Here is a 26690-nt window from a genome sequence, read left to right as displayed (position 1 = left end):
ATAACTACATGCTAATGACGCTACCTTCATCTCTATTTTTAGAATTATTTTGGTTCCCTTTTGCCATCATACCTACCTTCCATTTACTTTGGATTTGTATCCATTCATTTCTAGTAAGATGATTTAATTTTCATATGAATTTCTCATCTTTTCTCTTTTCACCCATGCTCATTCATTTCCTTTTCACAATTAACGAGTAAATCTATGGTACTACTCTCTTCTTTTCACTTACTCAAGCCTGAGAGCCACAGGTGAGGTGCATACACTATTTTTCGATTATCTGTTATGAATGCGTCAGCATCATGATAGATATCAAATGTTCTCTGATAATACACCTATCTCTTCCAGAAATTTCCATTTTTTGTTTTGTTTACATAATTCTGATACAATCTCATTTGGGTGTAATATTTCATGGAGTTATATCTCACGCATGCGAAATATCAGTTAAAGTTATCAAATGCTCAGTGTACTTGTCACAGATATATATACAGATATATTATCAAACATATCTTTATGTTGTTTTCCCAGGAATCTTTGTGGCTTTCCTGAAGAAGGCACTGTGTACTCCGAAATGCGCATAGAAAATACATAGTAGAAAATGTATCAATTTGCCATTAATCTGTTTTTTGTATTATATGTTTACTCCATTTTGTATATGTAACTTCATTTATAGTTATTGTGAATTTCTCTATATGTATATATGTAATGATTCCTTGTTAGTCCTTTGTTCAACATATGTTGTCTAGTTATTCATGATTCTTCATGTTTTTTTTAAAATGGATTTTATGGAGACAAAAATATACCAATAAAATTAATCTATTTTTTTTATTTGGGTCTAATGTACAATGAGTCCTTTTCATTGTAAGATTATTTTGTCACAGGTACAGATACCTTTTGTTGATCTTGTTGCCTGGGGATGGTATTTTCATAATTGCACACACACAGCACCAGAAAAAGTTCCAGCATAACTGAGATACAATGGTTGTAGCTGTCACTGGGGAATACACAGAATTTTTCACCTTTCTGCAAGAAGATGTCCGATTGTAAGCTTCGGTGGATGCAGAGCTATATCTCACTAACTATGTGCAGGAGGCCAACATGTAACACCAAACAAACCGCAGGTCAGCCATCTGAGGCAATATAATTCTAAGCCACCCCAAGGCACTCGTGCCTCACTAATATTTGCATTTGGAAAAAACACCAATGATGTGATATGGTGTGAAATAATAATTTCAATGAATTAACACATGTGGGCTGTCTCAAAGTATAAAAGCCACATACATATAAGATCTAAATATTAGTCGGAAACAGTGTTTTTTCAAGCGAGAACCTATTTTTCAACACTGTTGGCTTAGTAAAATGAACAAAGGGCATCAAAATAAAAACTGCCTTACTCCATACATATCCAAGACAAAAACAAATCTTGTACAGTTTCAAGGTGAGCTAGGCACAAGTTTAGTTTTGTCAATAGTTGCAGAATCTGAAAGCCACTACGAGTGGACCCTACTAGTAAAAACAAGCAGTGACTAGGAGACCGGGACGGGGAGAGTGGTGGGGCTGGTGAGGGTGGTGGGGCAGGCAAGCAATGATGTGGGAGAGGGTTGCAGAGAATGTTACTAAATAAACAACACTGTCAACCAAAGACAAGCATCCCTCCGAAATCTTCAACTACAGCAAACACATTTCACCCTGTTTTTGACTGGTTGCTGTTATACTGGGGCATGTTTTTAAAGTATTGAAGACCGAAAATTTGCTATTAACAAGAAACTTCAGTCATATGCTTTGTAAAATTCATGGGAGGGAGGGGACTGCCTCAAAGTCAACTGAGTCTCATTCCATAAGCCCAACAAATAAACGGAACACAGTCATCTACATTCACTCCCACAGATTGGCATCTTGCCCGTAACAGCCATGATATGAAAGCAGATATTTAGTTAAAAAGTTAGGCACAAGGCCTCCTGAAGTGGGCGCCATATTGAAACATAAGGAAGGCAGCCATGAAGCGGGCACTGTGCTGATCAAATAAATGGTGCGTGGCATCTAAAATAAAGTAATTAAACGAAACAAAATCTGTGCCACCTCCAAAATACCACAAGCTACATCCTACATAAAAAAAACAATAATATTTAATATGAAACGTGACGTCTGTGAAGTGGGTGCTGTGCTGATAAAATAAAAGCTTTGTGGTCTCCAAAAGAATATATTTAAACAAAGTTTGTTTACTCATGCACACACATGCTACCTTCTGGTTAGAAAATGAAAATTCCATCAGCTGAACGCGTTAAGATTGAAAAGCTCAAAAACACAACATTCAGAAAACAAGAGTAGAGACTAAAATAAATTGTATGCCATAGCTAAAATAAATAGACAGGAGGGAATGAGAACGTGTAATAGGGCTAAGCTCCATGATAGGGAACCAAACACAAAAGGAGGGACAAAGAAAACCAATGCACCACTGAAAAGCCAGAATTTCAGAATGGCTCACAAATGAACAAATTGAAAACGATGGGCATGCTTGAAGCCCACAAAGTAGATACAGCATGTCTCCAAGAGGCAGTTCAAGCGCTGCCTAGGTGAGACATAGAAAGCAGAGCTATAAGAAAGCAGAAGGTATTGTCCTGTTAGACATCAACCGTGCTGGGGAAACCCTGGAAGTTGAAGCAAGTGAATGTAATGTCATGGCAGAATTGTTTTGTCTGTCCAGCAGAACTAGGTTGGGGTGCTGCATTGCATTACTTAGGCATGTTGGAAAAGCCAGAGATACTGAAATGCTGAAGATTGCAAGAGAGGACCATTGTCAGCTGTGTTGACAGGGGGAAAGTACATGTAAAGATGAAATAAACAAGCAGTAACAACTTAATTAAGGTCAAAGACCAAAGTGAAAGAAAAGAGTACATTTCAATGTACATGTAAAGAGGAAATAAACAAACAATAATACTAAACAAGATTAATAGATAGTAGAACTTTTTTTAAGCATAATGTTTTCCTTTATAGGATGGCTTTATTAATGTTGTTTTGCATGATTTGTTCCCCAACCTAAAAAACGTAATTAAGCTTACGGTGCATTTGATTAAAGTGTTTGCAACTAATGACATGTAAGACTTATTTCTTATGCTGCTTTCTTGTTTGTATAGCAGTGTTTTGCGGATTTTGCGTTCCATTTTGTTCACATATATTTTTCTGACGGACATTTCGGAAGATAAAAGCAGTTACTGGTATCACAGGTGAACGTGTATTTGATGTTGAATTTTTAACCAGTGTTAGGGTGTGGTATTTCCAATCCTTTTATGACAGAGCTGTCTTTGACACAATCAAAGCGGTACAAAAGGGGGTGGTGATGGACGGAGCATATGAACCAATCAAACACTCACACCCAGTCAACCAATCTGGGTTTAATCCATCATTGTTCTTTAGCCCACTCTGCCACCCCAGTTCAGACATGGCCATATGCAAATCAGTCTGACCCTGTGCCTCATGGAAACAGTCCAGCCCGAACTGCCAAGCCATGCCTTCCCTGGACCAGATTAAAGCTTCCTAGGACTGGTTTCTGGCATTACAGCCGTCTTCAGCCAGGCTTGCTTGAATCCAGTGGCAAAGTGAGCAAGGGACTCACGTCTTAGCATACCCTGCCAACTTATGGCGAACAAAGCGGTACAAAAGGGGGTGGTGATGGACGGAGCATATGAACCAATCAAACACTCTCACCCAGTCAACAGATCTGAGTTTAATCCATCACCGTTCTTTAGTCCACTCAGCCATCCCAGTTCAGACATGCCCATATGCAAATCAGTCTGACCCTGAGCCTCATGGGAACAGTCCAGCCAGAACTGCCAAGCCATGCCTTCCCTGGACCGGATTCAAGCTTCATAGGACCGGTTTCTGGCATTACAGCCGTCTTCAGCCATGCTTGCTTGAATCCAGTGGCAAAGTGAGCAAGGGGCTCACGTCTAAGCATACCCTGCCAACTTATGGCGAACAAAGCGATACAAAAGGGGGTGGTGATGGACGGAGCATATGAACCAATCAAACACTCACACCCAGTCAACAGATCTGAGTTTAATCCATCACTGTTCTTTAGTCCACTCAGCCATCCTAGTTCAGACATGCCCATATGCAAATCAGTCTGACCCTGAGCCTCATGGGAACAGTCCAGCCAGAACTGCCAAGCCATGCCTTCCCTGGACCGGATTCAAGCTTCCTAGGACCGGTTTCTGGCATTACAGCCGTCTTCAGCCATGCTTGCTTGAATCCAGTGGCAAAGTGAGCAAGGGGCTCACGTCTGAGCATACCCTGCCAACTTATGGCGAACAAAGCGATACAAAAGGGGGTGGTGATGGACGGAGCATATGAACCAATCCAACACTCACACCCAGTCAACAGATCTGGGTTTAATCCATCACCGTTCTTTAGCCCACTCTGCCACCCCAGTTCAGACATGTCCATATGCAAATCAGTCTGACCCTCTGCTTCATGGGAACAGTCCATCCCGAACTGCCAAGCCATGCCTTCCCTGGACAGGATTCAAGCTTCCTAGGACCGGTTTCTGGTAGACGTGAGTCCCGTGCTCTCCATGCCACTGGAATCAAGCTATCCAGGCTGATGAGGACTGAAAGCCCGAAACCGGTCCTTAGATGCTTGTTTCCAGTCCAGGGAGGACTTGGCTTGTCAGTTCGGGCTGGACTGTTCCCATGGGGCACAGTGTCAAGACTGATTTGCATATGGCTGGGTTCAAACTGGAATGGCATGGTGAGCAAAAAAACGATGGATTTAGGCCCGGATCTCTGTACTGGGGTGAATGTATGACATGGTTCTGCATTCTGTCCATCAACTGTTGTTTTTGCATTTGACACAATCAAGGCAAGGAAAAGTGTCTATTATGATCTTTACTGCCTTAGTTGCAGGCTACATGCCTTTGTGAATCAAACCCTTTGCTTTTATACCTTGAAAACAAAGGACATTCTGCTACCACCAGTCATTAATCTATTCCAGGTAGTTGCAGGTGATGGGCTCCAGAACTCATTTGTTGGGGATCCTGGACTTTTATTAACAGATAATTTTGCTTCCCTCCATAGTAGTAATTCCCATATTCATAAATGCTGTTGTGAATCGACCCTAGCATTTCCGTGTTGGTAGCCTCCGCAAACAGCAACATCTCCTTTGTAAGCTTTATGCTCTGGGGAACTCCTTGGAACGTATGTCAGAATATTAAACAATTGTGTGCAATCTTCCCTAAACAGTCAGGGTTCATAATTTTCGACTAACCAGGATTCATTTCGGAGTCGGAAAGTTGAAGTAGAAAAGTTAGGGAGACAGGTTTTTCATATTTAATTGCCCTAGGAGGCTCTCAGGAGCAGATACGCGCAATGGGGTTTGGGGGTGGTTTGGGGAGGGGTGTCGACAGACGAGGAGGAGGTAAAGTTAAATAATAAATAAAAAATTAACTTACCTTGCACTCGCTGCATTGCAAGCGCATGGTGTTTTACTTTTTTTTTACTTTACCTCGTCGTCTTTCGACTCCTACCTTCACCTCGCCCCCTCGCCCCACCGCTCCTACAAATAATCCTCAAGTCCATGGCCATTTTTCTGTTGATTTTAAGATTTTGAATTAAGTTGTTTAATCATGGCCCACATTATAGGTGGGTCCAGTCCAGGTTTGGGGAAATAACTGGAATGACATGCTTTGAGGGAATAATTTGCAGGAATTTGTGTTTCTGTTCCAATTCTTGGATATTATTCCCTGGAGTGTCACATGGAAATATTGAGTGTTTTGAGCATTCAAAATCCATGTGTGAAAAATAAAAAAACATATTATTTCTATCAGCCCAGTAACTCCTGGTATGGTGCACATCTGCATTTACAGACATTTGTAACGAGGGTCGAAGTCTTCAACTGAGCAGCAATTCGGTGAAGAGACACTGCTCAATTCTGGGAGTGAATCTAATTGGCTTCAATTACAAGTATTACGGTAGGCAATTTCACACACAATATCAGTGATACGAGTATCTTTTATTTGCTTACAAATTTAAATGACCAGCCAGAAAAAAAGAGGGCCTGAATTCTTCTAAGGCATCTTTATTAATACCTCTTGCATCACCACATTCCTTTTGGTCCACGATATTAACCCTTGGCATCCATACGGCTGCCTTAGCAGTAGACACAAGAAGAAGCGGGTGTACAATATATCTGGAAACCCCCTTCCCCACCTCCCCCAGATGCATTAACTGATTGTACAAACCTCTCTGTAACAACTGGGCCTGCATTATAGTCAAGGCGCTATGTAAAACACTGAAAATTAATAAATTGGTTGATCGAGACCAACTGTAATGTGTTCTTTACGCCATTGATAAGTAAGTAAACCAAGTTTTTCAGTAGCTGTGTAAATGCACTTGCAGTGTGAAACAAGGTTGGAAAATGGTGAGAGCAAGAATGTCCATAATTCAGCGTATGTCCCTCAGCAATAATACAACCAGACAGAAAAAGGGTGGGACAAATGCACAGCGAGAAAGGTGCCCATAGAGAGAAATGTTATGCCCCAGCCATATAAGCGCTATATAAAACTGCAATTAAGAAACTCAGATATAGAAAATAAGCAGAAGGAATATCGCCCTGTTTTCTCAGTTCACCCCAACATGTTTGTGAGGCACCAGGACAGCCATCCTCCCAGATCCGGGAGACGGTCAACGCTTGTTGCTTTTTACAAGCGGAAATGAGACATGCAACGTCCCCTACTCTCAACTTCCCTATAACAAGTGGATTGAGAATACAATTTAAGCATTGGCACAAACAAAACCCCAGGGATTTGATGAATAACTATAAATGAACTTTATGTAGGCAGCTCCGTGTGGGGAGTTCTGCAGAAAGACCTGTGCACAATGGAGGGCCCCAGGGGAAGCGAAGACGCAGTCTAGTCTTGCCCTGGGGTCGTTCGCGCAAGGAAGGGCCAGGCTGGGGGAAGGGGTGTGGTTTGAGGGGTGGGTATAAGAATGCAGGAGAGGAAGGTGACTTCCTCTTCCTGCATTCTGGCATTGCTGGGTGGGAGTAGTTTTTCGAAGGGGTAGTTTTTGTAGGGTTTTTGTAGGTGCGGAGTTAGCAATTACTCACAGGTTTTGCGCGTTTCAGGACGTGGTTGCAGGCGGCGGTGTCAGGGTGTTCGGCGGGAGCCACTGGTCGGTGGAGGGTGCGAGGCGATGTTGTTTTGGTCCCAGCGTGTGGCAGTATGTCGGGGGTTTCGGCGGAGGAGGTGAGGGAGGCATTGCGAGTGCTGGGGAGGGCTGGGCGGGAGGATTTGCTGCGGTCGGGTGTGTTGGGGGAAGCGTGGGTAGGCCTGGAGCGGGCCCGGCGTTCGTCCTCTGCGGGGTGCCTGCAGCGGTGCTTGCCTGCTTAGAGGAGCCGGCCCCGGCAGGCCGCGGCTTGTCTGGGAGGGGGCAGGGCGCCGCGAGCAGAGGAGCGCCACGCGGAGGCCGACGCAAGTGCCTGCCTCTGCGTCTGGAGTTGGCCGCATCTGGGCAGAGTGAGATGGGCGTGCAGAGGGGGGTGCAGAACGCTCCCCCCTCGAGGGGGAGTGGTGCAAGCTTAGCGGTTTTGCCCAGTGGGCTGGGTGTGAGCGGCAGGTCAGGGGCTGTTGGTGGGCTGGGGGGCCTGTTCCTGTGGGAGGGCGGGGGTCGGGGGGGTTGACCAAGAGGGGGCAGAGCGGGAGGAGGGTAGTGATGGCGAGGAGGATGCTTGTGTGGAAGGTGGTGCCTTGGGGGAGGGGGTGGGACCCCTGGATCTCTCGGTGGGGTTTCGGTCTAGCACTCCGGCCAGCCAGGGGGTAGGGGGAGGTCCCCCAGCGAGGGCTTGGAGGAAGGCAGGTCTGGGGGTGTAGGGATACCTGTGGTGTCCACCCCTTGGAGGAGCATGCAGGGTGTAGGGCCCAGGGGCTACTGCCCACCATTGTTGAGGCCATGGACCTGGAATCCAAGATCAGTGAGCAGAGGCGTCTTGTTCAGGAGTCGGAGGCCCGGTGTGCAGAACTCGAGGCTGCTAGGGCTGTTTGGGAGGAGGAGATGGAGGGCCCTCCCATGCCTACTTTGGAGAAGGAGTTTTGGGCAGAGCAGGCGGACGTGGAGAGAGCTGGTAGGGCCCGAGGTGTACTGGTGGGGAGTAGAGGTGCTAGGCAGGGGCAGTTAGGGATGGCCAGGACAGCAGCAAGGCCCGGCAATGCCATGCCCGCCCAGGTTGGAGCGACCTGTGGGGTAGGGGAGGTTCCAAGCTGGCGGAGGTCAGCAGAGGGGTGACAGGTTCGGCGAGCACAAGGCGGCCTCTGGACGCCGCCTTGAAGCAGCAGGGGAGTCCGCGGCGGCTCTCCCTCCGGCGCGGGATCAGGCAACGGCGGCGTGTGTGGAACGGGCTATGGGGAGTGGTGTGCAGGTGCAGAAAGGTGTCAAAAGAGCAGATCCTGAGGTGGTGTGGAAGCCTGTGGAGGATGAGTTGGCGTTGGATTTGGATTATGGTGCGGAGAGTGAGGAGCTGGAAGAAGGGGAGGTAAGGGATGATGTGGACAGGACGGGGGGGAAGGAACAGAGCAACAGTGGGCTTGGTGTCTTGCAGGCCCCTCAGAAGAAGACTGGCAAGGTGAAGGTGTCTACAGCGAAAACCAGCAGCTCTGAAGGACGGCCGGGAGTGACGCGGACGACTCTGGCAGATGAGGATGATTGGTGGGCTTCTTGGGAAGAGGGTCTGAAGGAGGGCAGGAAGAAGGGGCGCAGGTCGGTGGGAGTTGGGGAGGGGTCTGTGAGGGAGGCAGGGAGTATGGGGGCCGGTGGGTCAAAGGCCGGGGCGCATGCTGCTGCATCAGGTAAGAAGGTGGTGACGTCAGGGGTCCAAACTGACCAACACGGGGGACGGAAGTCCGGTCCGGTCGGTTGAGAAGTAGGACAAAGACTTAAAAGGGGAGGATAAGCATCAGAAGAAATTGCCCTATATGGGTTTGGCCATGCCCCTAGGGTCACACTTATCTGCGAAGATTAAGAGAAGGATTTGGAAGCATGAATACGTAGATGTGTTCAAGCTGCTGCACAGGAAAGTGCAGGCGAAGGAGGGCTCTAAAGAGGTAGAATGGGAACTGACTAGGCATCCCAGGGTGCCAGTGAATATGGAGAATTGGACGTCGGCCTTTCTCATGTAGGCAAGTATCTATTGTGAGAAGCACCTGGATAGGGCTATCCCTCTGTTGAAGTACATGGACATTATCAGAAAAGCTCAGTTACAGTTTGGGGGGTTTGCCTAGCTGAGTTACGACGAGGAGTTTAGGGCCCGGGTTAGTGTAAACCCTGAAAAACCTTGGGGCGAAATTGATCAGGAGCTGTGGATGCAATGGATGGCATCAACACACTCGTCTGCATCCACACACACGGCTAGTGGGCTACCAGTTCCCTATCGGTCCTATCCTTCGCGGCCCGCCCAGTCTGGGGCGGGAGGAGTGGTTACACCTGCAGGAGACACAGCTCCAACAGCCAAGCCAGGCACCAGCACGACCTGCCTGCTGGAGTTACAACAAGGGATATTGCTTGCGATACCCTTGTAAGTTTAAACACGAATGCTCCAAATGCGCGGGCGGCACACGGTCACCCAGTGTTTCACATTGGCCACACCATCGGAGCAGTGGCGAACCACAAATGCAAAGGGTAGGGGACAGCCTGGTCAGAAGGGCGCCTACTCCGGTTAAGGTGGAGGAGATGGCCCCGTGGCTCGCGTGTTACCCGGACAGGGAGGCGGCTTTGAAATTGCAGTGGGGTTTCACGGAGGGCTTTAGAGTGGGCTACCAAAGACCGAGGGTGCGGAGATGGGCAGACAACCTTAAATCAGTGAAAGAATTGCCTAGGGTGGTGGCGGCCAAGTTGCAGAAGGAGGTGTTGGAAGGTAGGGTGGCGGGGCCATTTGCGGAATGGCCCCTTGAGCATCTGATCATTTCCCCATTGGGAGTAGTGCCTAAAAAGGAAGAAGGTGAATTTCAAATGATACATCACCTTTCCAGGGCGGAAGGCCAGTCCGTCAATAACTTAATTGCGGAGGTAGACTTCCGGGTGCTCTATGCGTCGGTGGATGACGCCATTGGCCTAGTGCGGGTGAGCGGGCGGGGGCGGAAATGGCTAAATGCGATATCAAATCAGCCTTCCACCTTTTGCCGAATCATCCAGCGGATTTTGATCTGTTAGACATGCAGTTTGCAGGGGCCATTTACGTGGAAAAGGTCTTGCCCATGGGGTGTGTCATTTCCTGTGCGCTTTTTGAGTTGTTCAGCACATTCTTGCAGTGGGCTTTTACTCAGAGTAGCGGGCATTGGGACGTGACGCACTATTTGGATGACTTCCTGTTCATCGGTAAAGCTCAATCAAGGGACTGTGGCAGGGCCCTGTCACAGTTTCAGGAGATGGCACTGCATTTCGGAGTGCCCTTGGCGCCGGAAGAAACAGCTGGGCCTAGCTCTTGCTTGACTTTCTTAGGGATTGAGCTGGATTCCATTCAGTGGAGGGCTCGCCTCCCGCAGGCAAAGGTGGAGGAAATCCGGGCGTGTCTGTTGTGGTCAATTTGGTAAAAGAGGATAGCGCTATGGGCTGTGCAGCAACTGATGTTTTTTTTTAATTTTGCATGCCGGGTAGCGGATGTTCTGCAGGCGGCTCGGCATGGCCATGTCGGGGGCACTCTTACCACACTACAGGGTCCGGATCTCCATGGGGGTGCGGGCTGACCTACGGACATGGCTGACGTTCCTCCCTGAGTTCAATGGGGTGTCTCTAGATTTTGTTGAGGAGCGGACTGTCTGGCAGATTCAGATCTACTCGGATGAAGCAGGGGCGGCAAGTTTTGGCATCTTTTGGGACGGTAGATGGTGTGCGGAGGAGTGGCTGGCCCAGTGGATGAAGCAAGGGAGGAGCATTGCGTTTTTGGATTTTTTTCCCCTGTTGGTGGCACTGGAGGTGTGGGGGGCGGAATTCCAAAACAGATCAGTATTGTTTCATGTGGACAATATGACGGTGATCGAGTTGGTCAACCGACAGAGGGCAAGAGATCTCAGAGTGCTGCGTCTGTTGAGGAATTTCATGCTGCGATGTTTGAGGTTGAATGTGATTTTTCGAGCCAAGCACGTCCCTGGAGCGAATAATTACATTGTGGATGCTTTGTCTCGTTCGCAGTGGCTGTGGTGCCGGAGGTTGGCGCCTGGAGAGGATCAGTACAAGACCAGTCTGCCGGCCGGCGTCTGGGCCTTGGGGGAGTGAGGGTGTTAGGACTAGTGGAGAACTCTGTGACAGACTCAACAAGGCGAACATACAGGCTGACGTGGGAGGAGCTTGGCTCATTTATGGGATGGCAACCGGATGCGGCATGCAGAGTTCGTTCAGTCATTGAGCAAGGGGTGTTACAGTTTGTACTACACTGTATTGACAAGGGGTTGTCGGCTGCGACCATTGCAGGAAAATTGGCAGGGTTGTCTTTCTATAGTAGTTTGTTTTTTGGTTTCGACCCCACAAAGAATGTGGTCATTGGTAGGATGCTCAGGGGTTGGGGTAGGAGAGCAGGGAGGAGGGGTGTTGAGGGAAGCAGTGACTTTTGAACTGTTGGTCCGGGTAGTTGAAGTGTTGCCATTGTGTTGTTATGATAGTTTCGAAGTTCGCCTGTTTAGGCTGTGTATGGTGTGGATTTTTTTGGGGCCTTTAGGGTCTCGGGGTTGTTGGGGACAAGGTCCAAGAGTGGCAGGCGGTTTGAGGAGGTCAGGTTGGAGACGGGGTGTCTGGGGATTTGGTTGGGCCAGTCAAAACAAAAACGGATCAGTTGGGCAGGGGTAAGTGGGTCTGGCTGTGTGAGAGTGGATGGGGGTATTTGCCCGGTGACTGAGTGGAGGAATTTTGCACAGCTAGTGGGGGCAACAGGGGGTCAAATTTTTTGTCATGCGTCTGGGGCTAGGGTTACGCACAGTTGTTGGCGGTTTTGCGAATGGCAGTGGGTAGGTTGGGTTTGAGTCCGGCAGGCTTTGGGACTCATTCCTTTCACATTGCGGCAGCGACAGCAGCAGAAAGGTTGGGTTGGTCGTGGGATAGAATACGGGGGATTGGTAGGTGGAAGTCCCGGTGTTGTGAGCGGTATGTCAGGAAGTAGGGTCTTGGGGGTCTGGGGCCAGGATTGCGGGGGTTGATGTTGGCTGCATTAGAGGGTGTGTATTGATCTATTTTTCTTTCGTAGGTTGCGTGGGCGGTCTGGGGGGCCAAGACGGTCACATGGATTATGGGGCATTCGTTTGTGCACTGGGCCTCAAAATACGCAGATAAGCAGGTGTACGGCCGAAACCTGGGACTCAGAGGACAACAACATGAGGTGCATTGGTGGGGGAAAGGGGGGATGCGATGGGGGGAACTATTGCCCTGGCTCGTGAAGATGGTCCCTCAGAAAGGATGCCCGGATCTGTTGATTATTCACTTAGGGGAAAATGACTTGATTCAGCTGTCAGGTTTGGTGCTCTTGCAGCTGATGCAGAGGGACCTGGACGTGTTGAAGCAGAAATTATCTGGGACTTGCATTGTATGGACTGAATTTATTCCCAGGAGAGTTTGGAAAGGGGCGAACAAGCATGGGGCAGTCGAGAAAGCTTGGAGGAAATTGAACAGGGCGATGAGGGTTTTTTGTGAGGACAAAGACATTAAGGTGATAGCCCACCCCGGAATACGACTTGAGGAAAGATTGCAAGGGATGACGGAGTGCATCTTCCGATGCTTGGGAATACCTATTATATGATGGGAGTGAGGGATGTGGTGAGCAAGCTGTGGAACAAGGCGATATGGTGTCACAAGAATGCGTGAAGGGACTGCGGCAAAAGATGCACAGTAGAACCCGAGGGGGGAGGGTGCGGGGGGCAGGTAACTGCCCTAAAGGGGGTTCCCTGGTTGGCGGTATTTGGGAGGAGTGGGGGAGTCACTAGCGGGCGCACCCACCTCCCGTGGGGGGAGGAGTAAATGATGGGGGGCGACTGGTGGCATGAGAGTAGTGCCAGGATGCGAAGAGAGATTGGAGGAAAGGGATGAAGAACAGAATGTGGCGTGGAGTGGAATGGAAGAAGAGTCTAGAGTGTATGAAGCTGGAGTTGATGTTGGGGGAGATTTATTGTTGTTGATTGTTGTATTTTGTTGTTTATGTTTGGGCAGCCTGGTCCTAATAAAATGGCCTTTTACGCTCAACAACAGTGTGGCCTGATTATTGCGCGATGGAGGGCCCCAGGGGAAGCGAAGACGCAGTCTAGTCTTCCCCTGGGGTCGTTCGGGCGGGGAAGGGCTGGGCTGGGGGAAGGGGTGTGGTTTGGGGGTGGGTATAAGAATGCAGGAGTGGAAGGCGACTTCCTCATCCTGCATTCTGGCATTGCTGGGTGGGAGTGGATTTTCGAAGGCCACCCACCCACCCTACAGTTATTAGGGTTTTGGGGTAGGGTTGGCAGAGCGTGCCAGTTTAGGACGGGCTGCAGGGTTGGCGGTATTGGGGAGGGGTGGGGAAGTCACTAGCGGGCGCACCCACCTCCTGTGGGGGGAAGGAGTGAATGATGGGCGGGCGACTGGTGGCATGAGAGTAGTGCCAGGATGAGAAGAGAGATTGGAGGAAAGGGATGAAGAACGGAATGTGGCGTGGAGTGGAATGGAAGGAGAGTCTGGAGTGTATGAAGCTGGAGTTGATGCTGGGGGGGGAGATTTATTGTTGCTGATTGTTGTATTTTGGTGTTTATGTTTGGGCAGCCTGGTCCTAATAAAATGGCCTTTTACGCTTAACAACAGTGTGGCCTGATTATTGCGCGATATCACAGAACAGTTCTTTGACACCAGTATGACTCATTGCAGTACCTATGACCAGCTGAGGTGCCACACTGGAACAGGAACAACATACCGCAATGGAGCTTGAAGCATAGTGAGTGAATGAAAAAAAGCGTTCCAGAAAACCAACTCATTAAGACGACAACTTAAAGATAAGGGAATCTAGGTGCTTCTCCGTGGAAGGATACAAATGACAACAAGGCGGGACATTGAAGGATTAAACACTAGCGAGGAATCCTTTTTGAAGGACAATTGAAGTGAAACATCAAAAGGCAATGGGGGGCTGCCAGTTCACACAGTAAACACAGCATGTCTCAAAGAGACAGAGCATCCGCTGTCTAGGCTCGACCTAAAAATTATATGTACATCATCTCACATTAGAGGTGGCTCCGGGACAATGAAAATGCTATTTTTAAATACATTTTTAAGCACTGGAACGGCACTGTGACTGGCTAATATTTATGGCGCTGAAATGTTTAAACAGTGTAAACCACTGAGTGACAGAAATGCGGAAACACTGAAAAACCTCCATCAGAATCTGAAAAAAACAACACTGAAATCGCAAACCCTGTCTTTATGTGATTTCCTAAGCACACTTATTGCCTTATGCCTAAAGGTTTATAATACTAAAAACTGTCTAAACAGAGAAAAGAGACGAGGAAATTTAATCCACAAAAATTAGTTTACAAAAGGTCACTGAGTAGCCAACCTGTGGAGCCAGATTCAGGAAAAAGTCCGACATTTTCTCCCATAGGTTTCCTTCTACATTTAGGGGCCTATTCCGATGTCAGACATACCTAAGTCCGTCCGACATTGGGCCGGAGCTGTAACCGACTGACTTGCTGTCGTCGGTTACAGCCCTGGTAGTACGATGCAACAGAACAGGGTTCAGTCGCATTCGTATACCTTACAATGCAAGCATGCTTTCCGACCGGAAAGCATGCTTGCATTGCTGAAAGCAGGGGTGCAGTTCATCCCTGCACCCTGTGGCCGGCACCCCAAGGTGCCAGCCACCGGGTGCAGGGATCAACGGAGGGGCACTATAGGTGCCCCCAGGTCGCCATCCGGCGGCCTCACACCCATAGGAGCCCTGCTGGGGGCCCCCAGAGACAGCTTCCGACTGCCTTTTCATGGCAGACAGACCGGCACAAAAAGGCAGTGAAAAGCTGCCATCGTACTCCCTCGGTCGCACAGAGGCGACCGGGGGAGTACTGGAGGATTTCCGGACTGCGGACAGGCTCTCCGAGCCTGTGGTCCATAATCCGGAAATCCGAGTCAGATTCCTTCCCGACCGAGCCCATCGGAATGGCTTGGTCGGGAAGGAATCCGACCTGGACTGACCGATTCGGTCAGAAGGGCTTCGAACATGGTTTGGAGCCCATCCGGACGAAATTGGAATTGGCTCCTTAGAGTACATTTTGAATTTTTCGGGAGGGAAAAACTTTGCAAATCAAATACTTCCTGGAGTACTTCTTTTATTAATTTAATGTATGAAAATTTAAAAGCATTTTTAAATGCAGGAATGTATCTGGTGTAATATATTCCCATATGCATGAGCAAAGGTGATACTACAGTGCATTTGTACTTTGAAAATATTTCTCTTTTCTCAATGAGGAAAATATGTCATTATTGCCCTAACAATTTTAGGATCATTTTAACTCCATTCCAATTCCCACAATAGACAAGAATATACCCCTACCCTTAAATAGAGAAAAAATCAGAACAAGTACATGACAGGAATGAGCCATGGAATTTATTGTCAATTCTTAAAGGAAAAATATGCAGGTTTATGACATTAGATAGGTAAATTTTGCAAATGTTAGGAGTTCTTTGTTTTAAAGAACACTCCTTGAAACCTGAGACACCTGCATATTTCCAGGAGCTTTCTTTAAAAAAGTTTGACATTTTTTAATTATGTGTATGTGAAGAGGCTTTCTGCAAGTACAATTGTACATGTTGTATAAGTGAGCCTGTAACAAGGGCTACAAAAATATGCTAGAGTAAATCTTTGAACATTGCTAGGGTGGGAACTGGTTGTGGACACTTAGCTAAATGCTAAAAAACACATTTGTTGGTTTCCCCAAACTTTTCATGGCTTGCTCACCTTGAAGCACACGCTCTCTACACTTGCTGGAAGATATACTCCAGCATATTGTACTAAACTCAGATAAATATAGTGCCCGAGTAAACCACTTTACAAGTGCAACTTAGCCATTTCTAAATTGTAGTTGTAAATCAAACTACATCCACAAGTAGGGGAATAGAACTTGAATCGACCCAAAGTCCTTAATGTGATCGTCTGACTCCAAAGTAAAATTCTACTTTTCGTTGCTTTTGAACTTTTTCTTGAATTTCAAACAGAGGATACAGAAATGCAATAACATTGAAACTAAAGGCAAATCTGACAAAACCCTATAAGACACTCTCTGAAATATACCCGTGGTCAGCATGAGACAACATGCACTTAGAAATAAATACCTGCTCTTGGGAAAATTCCTCTTTGAATTCTTCAATCTTTTCATCCATTTCATCGTCGCTCCACTCCCAGTCGCCATCCTCAGTCTTATGGAGATGACCGCTGGAGCCTGGCAACCTTCTAACCTGCAAAATAAGACAATATTGTCTGTGTCATACATAAGTCCATAGGCACTGTTGACATGAAATGACTACTCGCCAATGGACCCGATCAAATGTTGCCTAATTAAGCTGGGTAGTACATTTCTAGGAAACTGCTGGCGAAACACTGAACAATGTTATATTCCTCTTTTCAACCGACCTGTATTAACTTTAGAAGCCTATTTGATCTGTAAGGGAACTCCTGCTAAATCGCTTCCTGGTTCATCTCTGCATGGTACATAGAGCCCTAGCAAGAGAAATGGAAAAGGATCCCTGGGGCAGCCTAGATCAAAACCCACCAAGTGAGCTAGTGATTTTTACTGTGAAAGCGAGGGCAGTGCTGAGTGTCAGGGATAACTTGGACACTGCACAATTCAGCACAGGCTAATTGGATCGGCACACAAAACTGCTGTTTTCAAACTATCTGCCTTTTCTTTCCAAAGGTTATCCAGCAGGCGACCTTAACAAATGGCAAATCAAGTTATTTGATGTGAAACAAAATATACCCCATTAAAATTTCACTAGAAATTCCTCTTTGGTTCTGGAAGGAGAATATTGGCCTCATGTCCAATAGGGTAAAATAGTACCAGCAATTTTACCTCATGGATAATTTGTGGAAAATTAACTCAAATGGCAGCTAAATTAGCTTGGTGTGTGATAATTAAAGAACCCTGCCTATTAAAAAACATGTTGTGTGTTTCACTAAGCGAATCACTGCTCGAGGAGACATAAACCACAGCAGCCCTGGTTACATTTGTTTTACGTAAGTGAACCTAAGTCATACATTTCACATCCTTTGTATATTTAGATTCATGTAATCATCTCTGCAGCCATTACAAAAACACCCAGTTTACTGTATTAAACTGCTATAATAAATACTCCAAAAATATTTTTAATCACTAATGTATAACTGTGGGATTCTTTTCACGGTGCTCCTAGTTTTTGACATTTGGTATTTAACTTACTATTACTTTTGATTTACTGTTTCGAAAACAGACAGTATATCAGGTAGGTTCATATTAACTTTGTGTTATATAATCATATGTTATATTATGTTATGTTATGTCAGTGAAAATTTTGCTTCTTTGATATGTTACAGATATTTCTTAAGTACAGTGATCCGCGTAGCTTCTTGCCGCTAGTAGAAATCATTAAACATTGAAAGCAAGTAACGCGAAAATATGTTCAGTAAAAAAACAGATTAAAAGCCAACTTGAAAATACAGATTTTCAGATTTTTTTTTTTTTAACTGGGCAAGCAGGTTTGTGCACGTGATTCGCTGGATATAAGATTCCACTCCTTTTTTGTTGTAACGGGGAAGGCTCTCATTCCATACGAGGTAGTCAATATTTTTGGAACATCAAGAAGAAATTTGCCACCGGAGTCAAGGGCATGCACGTGAAGGACCTTGTTCACATTCACTGGGCCTTCAATGGATTCCCTAGCTCCAACAATAACCAGTAGAGCTGTAAGAGAACATGGACGATGTGCAGGGCTGGACAAGCCTTTTATTTCACTGGGCTTTTCTTGGGTGGGCTGGGACCTTAGAGGCAGGTTTTGAAAGCGGGGAGCCACTCCTGGTGCCTCTGTCATTTTCCCCACCTCTAAACGGTTAATTACAGTGGGCCGGGTAAGGCTTCAAGAGAAAGAGAAAGGGAGGGAGGGATAGGGATAGGGAAGGTGGGGAGAAAGTGATCAGAGAGGGAGAAGAAGAAAGGAGAGAAAGAGAATGAATGGATGGAATGAAATAGATAGCGGAAGGAGACGAAAGAAGAGGGGCTGGTTTGAGCATTTTTGCCAGGACTGCTTTTGGTTCCCTTGCCTGACCCAGATGATGAGGTCCTTAGCCAAACAATTAAGAAACCAGGCGAGGTGCTGCACTTTGAGTCGTTGAAATCTTCAAATTAAAGAACAAGAATATGCATAAATCAGACACGATTTAATAAAGGTTATTATAATTTGTTTCTGGTGACCAACTGGAATAATAGATTGAGTTTTTTGAAAGAGTTTAAGTTGCCAGAAACAACCAATGGCAACTTTTGTTACATGAAGTTCAAATGTTTTTGCCTTCAGAATAAAACTTTTCTTTACAGTGTTTCCTGAAGAAGGTGAAGGCCCCATAACCTGGCCAAAACCTGGGTTCACATTTGTCTATGCTATTATTGGTAATCAACAGTTCAGCGCTGGCTGGACGTCCCTAGCATCCACAGGGAACAAATCATAGTACTTTCTGCATATATGTAATAATGTAATGTAACGTAATTACATTACTTTCTGCGTATGATGACACCTGGGTTGTTGGCTTTTATAGTTCTTGAATTTAAATGAAACAGAATTGCTTATCATCAGCTAACATATAAAATAGATTGCCCATATTTTGTAATGTATATGCCAAGTGGGCCATATACATGTTCAATAGTACAGACGTTAGTAGTATGGGGCCTTCCGCAACTGTCCAACTCACATATTTTGCTGCTGATTAAGTAGAATGAAGTGCAATTTTTTGATGGCAGTTGGACAGGAATTGTTGTACCTCTCAAATCTCACTGTTTGTGTAGTCCAAACACAGACCTGTCAATGTGTACATTTTTATTCACCCTGTGAGAAGGTTCAGCGCATGGGACTGTGAGTGCTTCTGTGATGAGTACTGCTTGTTAGCCATTTCTACCCTCCCCCTTCCTCTCACTCAAAAAACGGAAAATAAAAAAAATTAAAAAGCTACCGATGTCCTGGGAAGATGGTATTCCGCGAAAATATTGTTTCTAAAATATCACAAGCCACAAATATTCTGTCAAAAATATTGTGATGTCAAAAATAATTGGGAGAAAACATTGAAGGCAATAATATCTCGTATATCCATTTTTGAATGCAGTTATTGTTTTTTTATTTGGGAATATATTTTACGTTTTTTTAATGGTCATGTTTTGGCAGTTTGTTGAGTTTCTAGGGGTGGGACTTTTTTAAATATTTATTTTTTAATTGCTTATACTATTTTGGCTTTAATTTGTTAGATAGTTAATTATGTCAATTTAAACTGATATTTAATAGATAATATTAAAACTGTGGTAATGTTTTTATTTGTTAATTAGAAAAATGGTTATGTTCATTATTTAATTATTTTAATAATCTCGATAATAATAATTGTATATGGTACATAGTTTTTTAAATTCAAATTATTTCATTACATTTTAAAGAGCATATAATTAATAATAATACAGACCTGGTTATATTAGGCTGTGATAAACAACAGGAGAGGAGAGCATTGAGATACAACCAAGTATAAACAGTAAGACCCAATAAGGTAAAACCAGGAAAATAAGCAGACTGTTAATAATAATACTGAGTAATAAAAGTAAAACAGTGCCAAACAAACTTATGAAATAATAATAAGAGGCCTGAGAGTACATAAACTGGGTACGTTTTGTTATTTAACTTGAGAAGGTAGAGAAACAGAGATCAGGTATTGTATAGAAAAAACTTTCCCATGTGAGTTACCATAGAAGTAATAGTCAACCTTATCGCTTGTGTGGAGGTAGGAAGATAATCCACCGTCAGCAATTAGTAGGGATAGGGGGATCAATACGTTGGAGAATGATTAAAAGAGAGTGTGTCTGGGACCAAGTCAAGGCGGTTTATTTGGGGTAAAGTAGTTGTCTAACCTATCCAAGATGTGTCTGGTCGGAGCTTTTCAAGGGGACTGTTGGAGAGCAATATTGTCAGCGCCCCTTAAATGTATAATCCAGTTAATCAAATATTAGAAAGTGGCTTTGTTTGTGTCTTCCAGTTATTTAGGACAGTTTGTATTGCGGATGTGAGTAAGAGATACAATAGTGCCTTATCTGACTGGTTTTCTAAACCTACTGTGGTGAAACCAGCAGTCAGGGGGCACACTTTTGTTTAGGTGCCAGTTGAATAAGGTGGAGGCAAATTCAAACACTTTGTCCCAGAAAGAGGATAAGGTTTAGCAGTGAAGGATGAGGTGTGCTATATATATAGAAATGGTGGTATAATTAATATGTAACAGGCGCCAAAAGAGAGATTCCACTGAGAATATATGATTTGTATCAACTGTAGTTACGGTACTGTAGGTTTGAGAGAACCACCAGCCTCTCTAAAAATTGTGGCCTAAGCAACAAGAGAAGCAAATAACAATTCCTTAGCACACGTGATTTATAAGCAACAACAATTTCAGATGTTATTCACATGGCCTGGAATTATCACCACACTTAATACTTCACTAAAGTGAATTTTGAAGCCTTGAAAAAGTTGCATGTACAAACATACGGAGGTGACGAAACACGTGTGGGCTTGGAAACAGTTCACTAACTAAAGCTTGAAGAAAGAATAAAAGGGAAAATAAATAACTTGGATCTATTGTTTTGTTCAAATTACATGTGAATAACATCTGAAATTGTTGTTGCTTATACATCATGTGTGCTGGGGAATTGTTATGATGATGTGTGTTAGGTCGCCTACTTCCTCTTCACAATTCCAGCAAGTTGGGGCTGGCCGTAGACGTTGCTTGTGTAGACGTGTAGGGGTTGAATAAGCTTGGTGGAGGAGCCAACGTTTTGTTTGTGATAAGACAGGAGAGATTTTTTGGTAAGTAACTGAATTCCATATTTGGGTGCATTGTGATTCTGATAGGAGACTAGAGGTGTGTTGTTCCTAGAACGTAATTAGATTTTTGTTCAGGTTTGTGGCTTTAGGGCGTAGAAGTTTATAGATGTGGGAGTCTTGATGACCCAAACTGGTAATTTTTGTAGTGAAATTTGGGAGAGATGGGGTTTTTGTCTATGCAGCTTAGATTTAGACAAGGCAGTTTTAATTTTAAGAAAGTTATAATATTCCATGTGATCAAGGTCGTTGTTGCTGTGCATTTCAGAGAAAGTTAAGGGGAAAAATGAGCCTTCCAGTGACTGGGGATGAAGATGCTTTCATTTATCCAATTTTCAAAGCAAATGGGCTTGCCTTTGTACTGAATATTACGGTTGTGCCATAGAGATTCCATGTTTGAGAGTCTTATGCTTGTGTGAAGTTTCTTGTCAAGTTTTAGTAGGGAGGTTTATGTGTTTTAAATATGGATTTAGATCTAGCTAGTCTTGTGGTATTAGTGGTTAAAAAGGTGAGTGGGTTTAGGTTGTCTAAGATGGCTTTTTCAATTTCCAGCCACACTGGGGTGTAGTTCATGGGTGGGAAAAGCCAATATGAGCCTTGTTTCGCTAGAAAAGCAGTTTGATACGTGTTAAAGTTGGTCAGGTTAACACCTCCCAGGGCTTTATCTAGCCTAAGTTTTGTGAGGGCTATTCTAGCCTTCTTACCTTGCCAGATGAATTTCAAAATAAGATTATCTAGTTTGTGATGAAAGTCTTCAGATAATAATAGGGGTAACATGTTGATCAGATAATTGACTAGTGGGATGATCAACATTTTTATTGTTTCGATCCTGCCCCACCAGGTGATAAATCTGAGTGACCAATTGTCCAGTTGTTTCTTAATTTTATCTAGAATAAGTTGCTTCCAAACTCGACTCCCAGGTTTTTAATGTAACCGGGTTGCCATTCCAGACCTGAGACACCTAAAATCTCTTTTGTAATGTGTACATTTAAAGGTTTAACTTCAGATTTGTCTCTGTTCAGCTTATAACTGGAGTGTTCAGAGTAACCATCTATAGTGTGCATTAGTGCCTTAACTGAGGGTCTAGGGTTTTCTGTAACTATCAGGATGTCGTCCGCGTAGGCGGCTAGTTTAACCTGCATGTTATTGAATCCTATCCCAGTGATGTCAGTATTGTGTTTAATGACCTGTAGAAGGGGTTCTAGTGCTAGTAGAAAAAGGGAATATAAAAGTGGGCAGCTTTGTCTAGTGCCTTGCTGAAGGGCGAGAGGTTCAGAGAGGGAACCATTGACCGCAATCCTCACAACAGGTGTCACATATAATGGCATGACCATTTTGATGAAAGGGTCACCGAGGTCAAGGGACTTCATACATTGGTCTAAGAAGAGCCATGAGACTCTGTTAAACGCTTTCTCTGCGTCTAGGGTTATAGCTACAGAAGGTATGCCTTTGTGATTTACGTTTTTGAGGACGTGACAGAGAAGTTGGGTATTGTCGTTTGACATGTGATGCTTATTGAAGCCTACTTGAGTTACTTATTAGTTTAGTAAGGAACTTGTTAAGTCTGGTGGCTAGTATTTTAGCATACATTTTGCAGTCCACTTTAATGAGTGATATAGGTCTATTTTTTTTAATGTAATTGATCTTTCCCTTCTTTGGGGATAACTATAATATTGGCTGTTGCCATTGAGTCGGTTGTAACGCCTGAGCTAGCTATGTTGTTGAATACTTTGAGCATGATTGGTTGAAGAAGATCCATGAAAGTTTTGAAAAATTTGCCAGTGAAGCCATTTGGCCCTGGCGCCTTATTGTCTTTCAAGGTTTTAATGGCCTTGGAGATTTCTGAAGCATTTATTGGTTTACCAAGTGTGACCCTATCAGGTTCCGAAAGTTTGGGGAGCTTTATTCCTCTTAGGTATTGTGTACATTTTTGCGGATCAAAGTTTTGATCGTTATGGTATAGAAATTCATAAAAAAATGTTAAACAGTTTAAAATTTCCTTTGGGGTAGTATGTGATTGGTTGATCATGTCTTTAATTGGCGTGATTCTATGTTTGTTCTGTTTGTGTTTGATGTAAGATGCTAGCATTTTACCTACTTTGATAGCTTCACAGAGTTTAAGTCTTTCAAATTTGTTTATCCATATCCCCGCACGTTCACTCAAAATGTTATTGTATTCATGCTTCTTCTGTGTTAGTTGATTTAAAGTATTGTTGTTTAAAGAGTTGGCATATGAAATCTCCAATTGTTTAATCTCCTGTTCTAGCTTGATTCTTACAGCGTTATAGCCTTTGTTAATTTTTGCTTTAATTTCAATGAGAACCCCTCTCAGGGTCGCATTCAGCGCATCTCAAAGAGTGTTCACATTTGTCTCTGGAAGATCGTTATTTTTGAGAAAATCCTTAATTGAGTCTTTGTTTTTATTTTTGTCTTCGGGGTCAACTAAAACATCTTTGTTGAAGCGCCATCTTTTAACATGGTGTTGATACATGAGTGATCAGACACTAGTTTAGGCGAGTTATTGGTTTGGTCCAGTAGGTGGATGAATGAGCCTGAGATAAGTATATAATCAATTCTCGTGTACGAATTGTGTGGGGTTGAGTAAAAAGTATAGTCCCTGGCATCAAGGTGTTGGAGGCGCTAGGAGTTCTTGAGGTTAAATTTCGAGCAAATTTTCTGTACGACACCTAGGGATTTTGTGGGATGAAATTTGCATATGTATCGGCGGTCTATTATAGGGTCTAATGGAAGATTAAAATCGCCACCAACTATGGTTAGGTCGTCTTGGGATAGGTCTTCTATTTCTTTAGAGACATTTCCCCAGAAGTTGGGGTTGTGTGTGTTAGGACCATATGTGTTTACAACATGTATGGTGTCATCGCCCTTGCCTAAGTGTGTAACCAGGAGTCTGCCCCTCTCATCATGCGAGAATGATTCAAGGGTGATATTGGATTTTTTTGCTATCAGTGTAAAACCACCTTTCTTTTTGCGTTTCGCTGGTGAGCAGGACACTTGCGATATCCAGTTGTGATTGATGAGTTCAGAGTCTTTATTAGACAGTTTTGTCTCTTGTAACAGGATAATATCTCCTTTTGTTTTTGCTAAATAGTCTATAATTTTCCGGAACTTTATCGGGTGGTTAAGTTGCTTAACATTTAAAGAAACAATGTTGAGGTTATCTGAAATGCTATACGTATCTGCTGGTGACTTGACATAGGAGTAGGTTGAGGGGAATGCTTGTTTGGAGCAGTGACTCCACAGTGATGATAAGCTCATAAAGCCGAGTAATAAGGAGTGCTGATAGGCAGGTCGAACAGCATGAGTATAGACAAGTGCATGGGTAGGTAACTAATGTTAGAGTAATATGCTCGATTAGGTTGTACGTGCAAGGGGAAAAACGAGCAAAAGAGCAGGCCATGAATGACAAAAATAATGATAATTAAAATGAAAATACAAATAGCAAAAACAAGAACCCCATAGCCCCCAGCCTCCCTCTTCACCTATCCCTGAGTACATTGATATCCGGGGTGCGACAACAGGATCGTCCATCTGTCAACTTGGAGAGAGATATTGGTTAAACATTAAAATACCTTCTAAAGTATAGATCTAAAGTATAGATCTCACGAACCTGTACGAAGAGCTAACCAAAACTTGAATTTATTACCATGAATTCTAAAACATTTCGGTAAGTTAACTAAGGAAACCAACCTATTCTGAACTTCTAGTTCTGTATTGGAGAACTGATAGAAAGTATTATTCCGGACATTAAAGTTGAGACACTCATAGTAAGATAACAGTAAGGTTGAGAAAACATAGGGGATCATTACGATTGCGGGCCGGCATCACAAGCCCATTTACCCACAGCCAAATTAGCATGGTGGTGGGTACTGCAGCAGACGGAAAGTCTGTCTGCCACTTTTCCAACGGTTGGATTGCCGGACGGGTGGAAAAGGCACACAATATGGTGTTGGTGCCTAGCAGGCACTGCCATCCATATTATGATGCATGCGGTGCGTATGCCTTTTCGAAAGGCATACGGCAAATGGCTTTGGGGGCCCATTGTGGTCCCAAGGGGGTAGGAGGGGTGGGTGGATGCACTTGGGGGGTACCCATGGTACCCCACTTCATTGGCATGCACAAGGTGGCAGGCACCGCGCAGTGCTTGTCACATTGTGCATTCCAATGCACAACATGGAACTTTTACATTGCGGCGAGTGCTGATTGCAGCACCGCCCGCTGCATTGTAAATGATGTAGGATGCGACCGCCAGGGTGGTGGTTGCATCCTGTTTGGCCCCGCGAAACCGCCGCACCTCTGGCGGTCAGTCCCGATTTCCGTTACAGTGGGGCCCCTAGTAAGTAGTATTTCGTTAACATGAGTAAGCATGAGCAATAAGATAGATTGTATATACTCAAAGTTATGGGGGGCTGTTCCCTTCCGGTAGTCACATCTTAGCTGTCATGAAGAGGACAAGGAAAAGCATAAAAAGAAGAAAGGTTATTATGATTTACTTTTGTTGGAGAAGGAGTTAGCTTGATCCATTTCCTGTGAGCTTGCGCCATCTAGGAAGTTTGATAAGTCTTTGGGGTCAGTGAAGAAATTGAGCCGCCCATTCTTTGTGATTTAGAATTTTGAGGGACCTGCAAATGAGAAGTAGATGTTCCTTTCCCATAGCTTGTCCCTTCGCATAAGGAACCCCTTTCTTGTATCAATGGTTGGCTTGGAGTAGTCCTGTGTGAAAGTTCTTTTTTGGCCTTTCCAAGTGATCTGACGATTCTTGTGTGCAAAGTTGAGAAAGGCTTCCGTGTGCTGATATCTCAGCAGCTTGTAGATGATTGGGCGAGTCATCTTCCTTTCCACTGAGTTGTAAGTAGGTATCCTGTGTGCTCGATCCAACTCTAGGATTTTGTGAAATTTTATACCTGTGATTTGGGGGATTCAATCCTCTAAGAAGGCAATACAAGAGTCTGCAGAGTCCTCTGACCCTTCAGGAATTCTGAAAAATCTAATGTTTCCTCTCCTATTCCTGTCTTCAAGCTCGGCGGCTTGTCTTTTAAGACTGTTGGTGATGGTAAGGAGGGACTTAATGTCTTTGCTGGAGCGAGTCGAGAAGTCTTCTACATTGCTGATTCTCTGTTCCACAGCAATGTTTTAGAGCTGATTGTGTTCATGTCAGCCCAGATGGCGGTCAGCTCAAGCTGCATAGCGTCTGTGTTTTGTTTGGTTGATTTTGCTCGGTCGTGAATATCCGCAAGTTTTCTGAGGATCATTTCCATTGTGCTGTTCATAACTGCTTTTGTTTGATAGGAGAGTCAGATGGAGTTGATTCCGCTTTGGAGCGTTTGTAGTGTGCTTTAGAGTCTTTGTCTGCCATGTTAGTGCTGGATGTGAATCCGGTAGATGGAACGGCAGTAGGGCTGCAGAGAGTTAGGAGATTCTTGTGTTAGTGATGCCTTTCAGTGCACTCTTTTTTGTTGAAATTTGAACTCACTCTATCCAGAGTGACAGTTAAGACTCGAATAGTGCTAGTACACCTTGTCAGAGCAGGGTACAGGTACAGAGTGCAGATTTGTAGCCTACCGGCCCTTTCACAGCGCTGAGCGCTGTTAGTGCAGATAGGTGGCAGTT

General features: G+C 44.6%; 1 protein-coding gene across 1 annotated transcript in view; it reads right to left on the bottom strand.

The window, feature by feature from the left end:
- STK39 (serine/threonine kinase 39) overlaps positions 1-26690 on the bottom strand; it is a 1290321-nt gene that overhangs the window by 206863 nt on the left and 1056768 nt on the right. The window contains exon 11 of the mRNA XM_086958759.1: positions 16308-16430. Coding sequence (XP_086814885.1) covers positions 16308-16430 — 123 coding nt within the window. The remainder of the gene's footprint in view (positions 1-16307; positions 16431-26690) is intronic.

This window comes from Lissotriton vulgaris, chromosome 2_1 (genome assembly GCF_964263255.1).
Source record: "Lissotriton vulgaris chromosome 2_1, aLisVul1.2, whole genome shotgun sequence".
In the NCBI taxonomy this organism is placed as follows: Eukaryota; Metazoa; Chordata; class Amphibia; order Caudata; family Salamandridae; genus Lissotriton; species Lissotriton vulgaris.
Note: the sequence above shows the minus strand (reverse complement) of the source record. Positions and strands in the feature narration are given on the sequence as shown.